The sequence below is a fragment of the Nestor notabilis genome, unplaced genomic scaffold, assembly GCF_000696875.1.
Source record: "Nestor notabilis isolate BGI_N333 unplaced genomic scaffold, ASM69687v1 scaffold14299, whole genome shotgun sequence".
NCBI lineage: Eukaryota > Metazoa > Chordata > Aves > Psittaciformes > Psittacidae > Nestor > Nestor notabilis.
The window spans coordinates 3,259-15,046 of NW_009945143.1; the positions used below are offsets into that span (position 1 = coordinate 3,259).

The 11,788-nt window shown below is 38.3% G+C and overlaps 1 protein-coding gene across 1 annotated transcript; it reads right to left on the reverse strand.

Annotated features, from left to right (window-relative positions):
• Nucleotides 1–638: 638 nt before the first annotated feature.
• On the reverse strand, nt 639–10,035 carry ARPP19 (cAMP-regulated phosphoprotein, 19kDa). The gene is made up of 3 exons (XM_010022742.1): nt 9,679–10,035; nt 7,375–7,497; nt 639–4,146 (listed from the first exon to the last, which is right to left on the reverse strand). The coding sequence occupies exons 2-3, from the start codon at nt 7,492–7,494 to the stop codon at nt 3,976–3,978; spliced, it is 291 nt and encodes a 96-aa protein (XP_010021044.1). The 5' UTR covers nt 7,495–7,497; nt 9,679–10,035; the 3' UTR covers nt 639–3,975.
• Between the last annotated feature and the right edge of the window lie 1,753 nt (nt 10,036–11,788).

An 11,788-nucleotide genomic window follows, 5' to 3' on the forward strand; every position in this document is an offset into this window, starting at 1 on the left:
CCAGGCTGTTCTTCCCAAGCTCTCAGAAAGCCCCCTGGTCATCAAATGAACAAGTTACTGCAGCCTTGCCTCCCTCCTGAAGAACATGGTCATGTTCTGTGAGCACAGCTGCTAAATGTGAAGTTTCTCTGGGCACAGGTTTGTGCAACCACACCTGCCTCAGCTCTAATTAGAAACAGATTTGGGCATTAAGCCTATATTTAAACCATTTCTCTTTGCCTGAAGATCGATGCCACTCCCCAGACATAGATTCAGGTAAATTATGTTACTAATGGCAGTGTTCATGCAGCCTTTGCACTGCCCCAGCACAGTATCTGAATGACACTACTTCAATCAGACATTTTTCTCCTTAGTTTGTTGGCGAAGCAGAGTACAGAAGGTGTTACTATGACCTTGATGACTGAGCCAATTGTGTAAATATACCACACGGATCTTCAAGATGCACAAAGATCAGCACCTGAGTCAATGTAAGTATGAAATTAGTTGGGACTTTTCCCAGAACCTTGATTTCTTAAAAGTGTTGCCACATTCAGGCCAATAGTCTATAGCAACAGAAGCTTCTATATGCCAAGCTAATTCCCAGATATCCCCTTCGCTCAGTGCAAGGGACCAAAACAATCATGTGTTACGGAGTTTTCAAACAATAAGCTTTTAATTGCCTTATTAGAAAAATAAGCACTGAAATATATATAAATGTGATTACATTGAAGTAATTCTGTAGTCTAACATACTAGAAACCAAAGCCTAGTCGTATTTTTAATGATACAGAGTACCAAGATTCAGGTTTCAGAAATTTTCCACAGAGAATACCGAAGTATCCCGTATCTTTTAGGAAACCACAGTAAAGACAAGACAAACCTCCAGGTTGCAATAAAAACTAAGTAGATCAATTTATTCTGTATACTATACAATGTGTAAGTTTGTAAAGAACAATTGACAATTTTATCACCTTAACATCTTGACTGGGTGCAAATATGTCCAACAAAATGTATTCCTGTGGCCTTTACACAAACACTGTCCTACTACATCAAGAACAATGAGAGGGAAGCCTTTGGTGTTACAGATTTGGGGACATATCTGTGAAGTTGTAATTAATCCACTTAACTATCTCAAATAAAATGTTGGTGCTATCTGCTATAATAAGCCTACATGAGTACTACTCTAATAACTAAACACTATCTTTAAAGGCAAGATATGAAAGGGACTGCCAGTCTACAGTGTGGACAGGTTTTCTTTGAAAAAGGCAATTATCAAATGGTAAAACTCATATAATACATTATGTACATAAGTTTGGATAGCTGAGTTATCTTGCTGGAGTAAGCTGAAAGTAAGCATCGATTTGCAGTCATGTTTGATTTACTGTTAAGTGATTATAGGACTTGAGTTTTATACAGTGTATAGAACAAAAATAGCTGTGCCTGCTGCTGAGGTCTGTCAGATGTGAAGGCTCATAATCAGTCATTGACCTAGTTAGTATTACAGTACTTCAAATATACACATGGATAATATATTCATAGCTGAATTTGTAGTATTCTTAATAACTGAAAGTCACTGAGTGAACATCAGAAGAGCTTGTGCTGTCCAACCAGCAGGACAAGCTAAGTTGTAGCTAAGTGAGTGGAATGTTTAAATTTCAATGGCTATTTTTTTTTAAACCTTCCCAAACATCAAGAAAGCTCACCTTCTGTGAGCTACAGAGTAGTGGCACCAGACAACACACAGCAAGTCACCATAAGTTGTTCAAAATTTGTTTCAGGCCCAGTCCTATCATTAAGTTTCAATTTCATTTATACATACAAAAATAAAGAAGGATTTTCACATTAGGACAAACATCTATAAAAAGCAGTTTGCTTCAATATATCCAGTTTCCTTGCTATTGTCCCAGCCTACTTTCTTACCTAAAGAAGTCAAGTAGGTTCATCTCTCCAACCTGTTCTGCAAAAGTCACAGATTTCTTATACTACTAGTGGAAGATAAGGAATAAGGACAGAGTTGACAGAGCCTATTTATTTACTAGAAAGGGACTATATAGACTTGAAGAGAACCAGGTTAGCAATTTCAAAATTCTCTGGAATGACTTCTCTGAACCAAAGACATTATATAGACACCAATACTTTGCCCATGTTCTGATCAAAATAGGACCAAATTAAGATTATTCATTTTCTCTTGATCATTTTCTTATGTTTGCCTTTAGAAGAGAGCATTACAGAAGATAGGGGCCACTTTTCTTTTTGAACTGGCAGTCCTTTATCTTGTAAGACCTTTCTGAATATGTCAACAAAAGCATATCCTTCTGAAAACATGCATCTTTAAGAGTGTTTTCTAATACCTGCATTGGTGCTTTGTTTATAATAGGCTGTTTCAGAACTGTTGTTTTCAAGAAGAGGGTATTCAGTAAACTGATCTCTTTAAAGTTTCTAAACTCCCAAAGATCAAGGCTGTGGTTACCTATATGAAAATCAGTTACATTATGGATCATACTGTGCTTTTAATATTCTGATTTCATTGAATTAACATGCTTTTAAATGCTTCAAGTTACCTTCCTTATATCAGCTATATATTTTGGCTATCTAGTACTTACGACCTGCATCATGAAGATGAACTGAAGTTCATTCCTATTTTCTGACATGAAAAGTTACCTATTTCTGAATAGGTCATTGTATAAATACCACTTCCAGTTCTTTGTTTCTCCAAAGCCAATGAGGGGCTGCTGTGTAACAAAGAGAAAAGGAGATATTTTACTACCACTTCAGGAGGCCAAGAAAAAAAATTATAGCCTTCTCCTTCTAGAAGTCTAAAATAGCCCAAAGACTGCGTATCAAACCTCAGCAAGCCTAGATTTGGTGTCTGCCACACAAACTCTCTAGAACAGTACATTTATCCATCTTCCATGTCATGAGATAGAGCATTTCAGCTTTAAAAGCTTGAAGAACTGCTGAACTGAAAGGGCATTTGCCTCCAAATATAGGAACAAATTCCAGATTTAGATTTGAATGCTGGACACTGTTGCAAAATCAAAATATACAACTGCAAAAGTGTAAGGCTGAGGCAAGTGTAAATGTGTTTCCCAAATTTCAGGTATACAATTTTAACTTTCAGTAGCAAGATTCTGGGCTCTTAGTTTCAGGACAAGACTTTGAAAGATACAGAATCACTTGTGCTTTGATTGGCACATTATCTGCTTTTTAAAATGTAAAACTAATAGACGTTTGCAAAAGGTTGTGCAAAACTATTGTATTTACAAAAATGGCACAAAAGTGAATTCAACAGTCTATGCACATGCACACTTCATTCACATCTTCAACAAAAGTGTGTCCTAAGCTACAGAACTGAAAAGAATACCAGCTTCAACAGGCAGTTGTCAATAAGCACTAGATTCACAAGAGTTACACCAAATGGGCAAATATTGCCCAAGTAAAAACTCTATTGTTAAAGCTGAAACAGGTTTAAGGCCGTTCAAGTTCAAAAGCAGAAACAAAATTCAATCAGAGCCCTGGTCTTTGTTTTAATACATGCTTTACCATCTAGTAACTTGTGGTCTAAACCTCTATTTTAGACAACAAACCCAAACACGGAAGAAAAACCCAACACAACTGGAGGTTATATTAAATACAAATATGCTGTAATTAAGATGAAATAACAAAAGCAGAAACATTAGAAGTAAAACTTGCGATGTCACTTGCTGGAACCAGTCCTACACTAGGAAATGGGCAATATGTACATTTTCAAGTAGATTACATTGCTCTAACCAAACTTGTCCTTTTTATTCAGTGCATTGTTCTCAACTAGTTCAAATACTAAACGTTTTACTCTTAACAGTACTCCCTTACAATAGCAGCACATGCTATCGCTACCTGCAAAGCTGTCAGTCTCATGACTTAGTGTAAGAAAGAAAAAGGGGGATGTGAGGGTGAGAAATAACTATTCAGGAGAAATAACAGGAATGAGAATAATCATGCAGTTCAGCTGTTCTCGTCAGCCAGCCAGCTTGCTAGCAACAAGAGATGGTTTCCGCTGTGGAAGATCCTGTGGAGTAGGAATATGGTCACCAGTGACTTCTGTCTTGTCAGGTGCTGCAGTAGGCAGTTGCTTATTCTTCATCTTTGCTTTAGCCATGTTGTAATCACCAGAATCAAAGTATTTTTGCTGGAAGACAAAACACGTTATGTTTAAAAGCCTGAAATCTTATTGGATGCATACCCAGAAAGTAGATTCTCTAAATTTTAAACACAGTTATAAAATCCTCCTGATTTGGCAGAGTTAGCTTTAAATTGATTAAAATTAAAATCTTTTAAGGACTATTAGGCACATATATCTGAACTCTTAACATTAGTAATTGTAAACATACGGTTACGGTTCTACATATACGCATTATTTTTGCCCTGGTTTCCCCAAAAGCTATGGTCTCTCACTGGTGAAACTTTGCATTTGTGAATTCTGTTGCAGCGAACAAGTTCGGCTACACAGAATAACCAAACAATGCATGAACTGAAGCTGGAGAACAGAACCTGCTCCCTCATACCAGAAGACTGAAGCAGCACGAAACTTCATGCTAACAAAAACCCCCTTATCTGCACACATTAAAACAGTGAAACTACAATCCCTAAAGTTCCCAAACCAATTATTAGCAAAGTAAAATCTACTGTGCAGCACTGTCTGAAGGAATTCTTATCCCACACTCCAGGTTTCTTCTGAATACAAAAACGAATACATTAAGTTTGAAGTTCTAAAGCAGCGTTCTTCAGTATTTCAGCAAACTTTTACTAGTGCTACCTTTAACAATGTTTTCTGTTGTCAGAGTCCCAAAATACCAAGTTACCTATGGATGTTAAAGCCAAATGACTGTTGTGATTTATCTGCACCATGGTAAGATGAGACGTGGAATTTCATCCAAGGTCTGCATCAAGTCTTCAACTGCTCGTTGACACATTTGGCAGGAAAAGTTTATTTTGTTTACATCTTACTATGACATTTACTGTTAAGGTACTTGCAACCCATGATTCTAAACAGACTGTCATATAAGGCCAAAAAAATGAGATTTGGGACAGAGATTTACACTAGCAACTGCTGCTTACAATCACAATTATCTCTGAAGGGAACACTCCCTAGTTAGCTTTATATATGCTAATTCCTAGGTCAGTTGAGCAGCCATCACTACCTGCCACATTTAAGTGCTTCCAGGCTAGTATTACTTCTGTACTCTTTATTTTGCATTAGAACTAACCAGCTGCAAAACGTTCAGTAGCAGCAGTTGTTAGAGAAGTGATCTGAACTCCAGACTTAACAGGTCTTCACCTAAGGGGGGCAGGTGTGGGTGTTCATGCAAGGCTTCCTGAAGAAAGATTTAAATATTCCTTGCCACAGCCTTAAAGTTACCAAATCTGTTTTTCCCATGCAGTCAGTAGTACATCTGAACCACACACTTTTACTCATAAACCTTCCCGATAAAATCCTTTTGACAGTGTAATCCCTATTTATACCACAATGTTCTAACACTGCTATCTGCAGACTAGACACCAAGTTATACCATAACCTAATTTGGAAAAAGGCTTTCATATTTTGCCCTTCAAGACTACAGCAACCAAAAGAAACCTTTAAACAGCAACTAGGTAATAACAGAATTGCTCCATCTTTAGATGTGTTACTGTTATTAACGGATATCTATTTCTGTCCATGCATGAGCTCCAAACAGAATCCCTCTATAGGAACTTGGTATCACACAGTTCTCATCTACTATTATTTTGGAGAAAGTGTGATAATAATGGTGCATGCACCCAATGCAGAACATTTCTGGAGAGCAAGTATGAATGGGTAAAGCGTGTCCTAGTTGTCAAATCAAAGAAAGTCTGGGCTACAGTTAAGTACATACATTTAGAAGAGTAAGAAAACCCATCATCTTTCATGCATTAGAATATCAGTCCATTTCATCCTTCAACTTATTGTTGTATTTTCCTCTGATTTACTCTAGCTTCTCATAGATGGCCTGTATTTGATCATCCCTTTCAAACTGACAATGTCTGTCGCAGTATCTTCATGTCAGAAACATGATCTGAAATACACTCACTAACCTCACTCTATTATAAACTTCAGCAATCCAAGCAACCCGAAATACACCAGGCATCTATAGCAAGTAAAAATGCTTCATTTATTTCATCAAGAGGATATTGTACAGATTGTTACTGTTGGTGAGTTTTTCTCACATTTACACTGAGTGCAAGCACCCCTAATTCCTTTATGGTCATCAATCCTTAGGCAGTGGATGCTGGTCTGTTTTCCTGTATTGTTACTGCAGTGCATACTAACCTTCTCCGTTCTGTGTCTACATGTGCACTGAACCCACTGGAAGTCTAATTTAGGCTGCCTTTGACCACGTTAGCAGGCTAACTCAAAAAGGAGTCACCTAATCTACTTGCCCATGCCCAGCAGCCATTAACTATGCTGCATATGCTCCAACTTATGAGAGAAAGCTTCTCCAAAAAACCTGACAACATTAACAGTTCCCAGGAGATGTTACCAGGTAGTACAGAATTAGATCAGCACCGAACTCCAACAGCTGGTTTGCGAAGGATTTATACTTGGAGTCATTGCGTGCACTCAAAGGGCCTAGACAATAGTGGAAAAAAAAAAAAGGAGGAAAAAAAGAGGAAAAAAGAAAAAGAAAACAGCATGACAGCAATAAAAGCACCATCCGAAGTAGTGATATTCTAGGATTATTCCAAGAACAGAGTTCTAGCATGCCGGAAGGGCATTACATAACACCTTTATGAATAATTAAACTAAAAATAAAACCAGCCAAACAACCAGCTGAATAACTAAGAAAATAAGAGACACTGGTTAAGTGTGGAACAATATTGAAATACGAACTCGCTCTTCATTCCTCTATTTTCTCGTTAGGGTATATATTCAGAATCCTACCACCATTCCCAAGCTGCTGATGTCAGATGGTGCGTGGTGTAACTCATCAGACACTAAGCTTTCATGTGCTAAAACATGGGTAACAAAAGCGGTCATTTCTGGGACTTAAGAATGAGCAAGATAAGACCAGTATGAAACAGGGATGCAGCTCTGACCCTTAGTGTTTTCTATGAAGTCTTCTACGAAGTCTCTCCCAGCAGCACTGAGCCAGCTTTTAAGTTCAATTTTTTCCTATAAAATGCAGTTGAGCCATTGCTGCTGTAGAACAGCCATCCTGCCAACTTGGCATTTGTTTTGTGGAAACAAATTTCTTTCTTGTGCTTTCACAGACAAAGTTTAAATTTCTTAGGGCTCTTTTACTCACAAAGGCCCGTGGGGCAGGGGAAAAAAAGAAACAAAAACCAAACACACAGATACCAGAATTTCTTGTCCATACCCTATGGACAATGAATAACTTACTCCTTTTTGAAGCCTCTTCCTCAAGAAGTCTGAGCCTCCTGGCTTCTGGCCCAGGTGAGGATATCTTGCTTTCAATTTTGCTTCTTCAACTTTCTCTGGGCTGATCACCTTATCCTCCATTTCCTGAAAGACAGTTAGCAATACTGTAAATGAAATATACAATAAGGAACTATTTATGCAGAATCCCTTCACAGGTAATTCACCAGCAGCCAACTGCTGCTACCAAGTGAACATAATTATCTAATTAGACCTTTTCATACATTCTCTCCCAAATACTGACAGCAACTGTAGGAGTTCAGCCTCCCATCTTAGATACCCTTCCTAGAAACGTGCTGAAATCTAATAAGTGCATTTCTCTTTCACATAGTCTATACCAAAATTAAATTACTCAATTTTGAAGGAAACAGAAAAAAAAATCCCCCTAAACAAATTTTATTTTTTTTCTTTGTGAACACAAGGGTTCCACTGAGAACAAACAAATGTTGAGAGCTGGGCAAGAGCCACAGGAATTTTTTCAACTGCCCCTGTTTGATCATGAAATTGCACAGGCAGACTAGCACTTGTAATGCCACAATCCAGTCTGTATAACCGCTCTAACTGTAATGTGTCGATATTCACTGTGAAACAGTATTAAAGCAGCTCAGCCTCAAAAACACACCTGCTATCATATTAGTAGCAACAATACTGTATTTCTCTATATAAGCTTATAGTTATCCTAAAATAATGAGGATGAAGACAGCCAGATAGTGCATTTAGGTAAAATAAAATGCCTATTTTATGAGTATACTGTAAAATGTGGATGCTCAAAGTAATAATTTGAAGATACTCATTTGGCAAAAATTGCAATTTGTTCATCCAGTCTTTCAACACTGACCTCTACTCCAGTCTATGTAGCAATTTGATGTACGAAGTATAATGTCATCTATTAGATCATTTCTAAAGTATCTTCCATTCAAAATTCTTGGTTTGCTACTTTCCAGTATTTAGCTGAGGCTTTTGTCTTGTTTTGCATGCAAACCATCGCTACTTCAGGAAAAATACATATTGATTTGCACTGACTGCTGTAGTGCTGCATTGCTATTATCATCCAAAGTCACAGAGAGACTTTTAGGCAGGAAATAAGAATTATCATTGACATTAGGAGGGCTTCGCATTGATCAGTAACTAAGGTTTCATACGCACTTAGAGCTGCTTAGGCAGCCCCTTCGCACTCTTTCCATCCGTGTCACCATCCTTTGCATCATTCCGCATGATTGTGTGTACTACACATGAATGGGTTACAAAAAATAATTCAACAGAAAAATAACCATCTTGCCCCCCACTGGGCTGTGTTTCATTTGGATCAGTTTCCACAGTCTGTTTCAACAAGCAGCTGCACAAACAGGTATGTTAGCAGAGAAGCAGGGAGAAAACAGGAACACAAGCAGCTGGGAGCTACTTAAGCCAGAGATGCCAAAGAACTAGAGCCACCACACTAGCCCACCCCTGTGCTTCCCTCTATAAAAGCTCAAAAGTCTATGTAGTAGTCAACCTATTTCTAGTAAGAAACCTCAAAAGTAAAGGTTATAACAACAGATTTAGAATATAACATTGGCTAGCTGCTCCAGTAGACCAAGACATATGAAAGAGAGCTTTGCACAATACAGCAGGAGTCTGAATTAACAGTTCTACCAAGGCAATTCTCGTAACAGTTAAAGAGAAACCTCTATGAAGCCAGGAACCAATGCTTTTTATTAGATGAAAATACAACTAGGCAGTACAATGCAAAACACAAAAATACATATAAAGGGCAAAGTCTCCCTGACACTACTGAACACAGAACTATTTCGCACTATACAATCATACTAGCCAAGACCACAGTCTTCACATGTTAGAAAGATCATTCTTCAGCTGCTGTCCTTCCTATTGTGCTTTATTATCATGCCGACACTCACAGGATTCTCTCAAAAGCAATCCTTTCAGCTAAATACTTTCAACACCTAATGCTGAATCACTGGGTACTCACTGCTAAGCCAAAAGACAAAGCATTTCAGGGAGTGTATTTTGCCAATACTAACGAAGAGGAGATTTCTTTTAAGAACGGCGAGCCAACAATAAAGAGCTTACATAAATATGTATTCATAGTGCATCAAAGGAGACATTTATGGAAACTCACAAATCATCACACAGCAGGCAATCAAAACACAAAATACTGTGTTATGCATCAATGCAGCTGAAAAGGATACAGACTATGGTCACTTACCCTTGATGACCAAGAACAAGTAAGACTCAAAAAACTATGCAAGAATGAAAGAATTTCAACACAAAGACTTGGGATATCAAACAAAACCAGGCGATGGCAGGTTCAAAAAATAGTTAAGACAACAGTTCTTCATATAAAATATAGTTAAGCTGCAGAATCCATGCCAAAGGATACAGGGGGTGCCAAGAAATCAGATTAATTCAGAAAATTGGGTATGTTCATTTGCAGCTCAAAAGGCTTTTAAATCTCAGACTGCCAAGAGCCGGGATAGTTTTCTAGAGAAGATCACTGCATGCACGTCCTGACCTTATATCCTTCTGCGGACTAGATTGTCTTCAGCACTCCCGGAGATGTGCTGTTGAGCCGCGACAGCTTTAACTCAAGCCAGCAAGGCTTGATCTTACATTTATAACATTCTCTGTTGAGTTACAGAAGCAACAAAAAGTGACTAACACATGACTGGGGGGGAGGAAGTCAAGATATACCACGCTCCTCTTCCTAGCAACAACCACACAAAAGCTATAATTTTAGATCTCTACAGGAATTTGACACAGCTAATGAAGTCTGCTTACTTCATTAAAAGGATCTACCAGGAAGGCAGTAGTTACCTAACTCATTTAAATATAGCTTTTGCTTTTAATCTTTACAGAGGTAACAGCAGCATAAAGTTCCGTATTTGTTGGACAACTGAACTGCATGGCTAAAGAAAGAGCCATTGGCCTTTTAGAATTCTCGTATTTAGTGCTCATCCTCTTTAGCAAAGGATAATAAACAAAATGTAAAGCAGAAAATAGGAAAACATTACAAGAGCACAACTCTACAGCAAACTTCTGTGGCAAAGGCCAGTGCAGAAGCAAAATGCACCACCTCCAACAGCTTCCTGAAAAAAATATGGCTTTTAAGGCAAAAAGAGTCAGTCACCCAAGCATATGTTCTCCAACGTCTGAAGTTTCTTTGTTGTTGAACTTCCCCCTGCACTACCCTGAGTTTTCACACTGGGAACAGGAAACGCTGGTCTTTGGCAAGTTTTCAATGTGTATCACTCTCTTGTTTAACACCTTTCTCGCTTAACACATGCACACCAGGGCAGGGAAGTTTAGAAGAGAGGTCTGGCCATGAAAATGCTGTCTCAAAGTTCATTTAGGGGCTCCATCTTTTTTAAGCGTATATATGAATAAGTACTGCAAAATGGGTTATTTATGTAAGTATTTCAGAGCTAAGCATTAACTGAGTCAGTGCTGAATTCTGCCTATGCAGACAGTTTTAGTGGAGGTTAATACAGCGATGCCCTAATAGCACTGATATCACAGGATCTTAACAACAATCCAAATTCTTTTTATTGATGTTATTAATTTGTCTTGAACAATTCATAGATTAAAACTAAATTAGGACACGAGTATGGGACTCCTGCCTCTCAGATAAAGGGTAGTTTTTCAAGCCCATGCATAAGCACTGCATTTCAAGACTTCAGTCTGAAACTTAGTTAGCAAAATCAGTGCCAGCCACCTGACTTCACCAGAACACACTAGAAGGCATCACAATAAACTTGCTACCACATGTTTTACTATGCTCTTATTACAGAGCTATTTTAGGCGTGCTGCATAGGCCAGGGATTTATTTTTATACGCTTTAAACAGGAACAGTATCCCTTCAGCAGTCCACCTAAAATGAACGTTATGTCAAGCTGCAGAACACCCATTTAAGAGCAGATTACAGACCTGCCATAGAGGCTGGTGCTGATTACTGCATCTATTGAGATGGTATTCCTCCATATTAACCCTCGAAGCTCTACTTGCACAGCTAACTCATATTACAAATTGTGAATTATTAAACAAATAATTGATAGCTAAGGTAGATTCAGCTTTTTCTTTCAGCGTCCTCCAAAGCCGTGTTTGTTTCATAACTTCTCCCTACCAGAAATAGCTGTGGAGATTGTAGCCGAGTCCACATAGCAATGACGAGACTAAAAACCAAACGACTTCTTCACGTCACAGCCCACAGATGGAAACTGCTAACAGTGCAGGCACCTGCGAAGCCAAATCCCACTTAAGAAACTGTAAAATTATTAGCTACAGAGATGACGTAATAGCTCCATCACAAGACAACCCAGCCAGTTGTTCGCTCTAAAAGCCTGCACTAGAACAGGTCACAGCCATTGTGCTTTGGTTTGGG

Excerpts from the sequence above, each read along its gene's own strand:
- ARPP19 (XM_010022742.1), bottom strand. The coding sequence starts at position 7,494 with ATGGAGGATAAGGTGATCAGCCCAGAGAAAGTTGAAGAAGCAAAATTG. Across the intron at positions 4,147-7,374 it reads GGAAGAGGCTTCAAAAAGGA|CAAAAATACTTTGATTCTGG; the intron begins GTAAGTTATTCA and ends TTTGTCTTCCAG.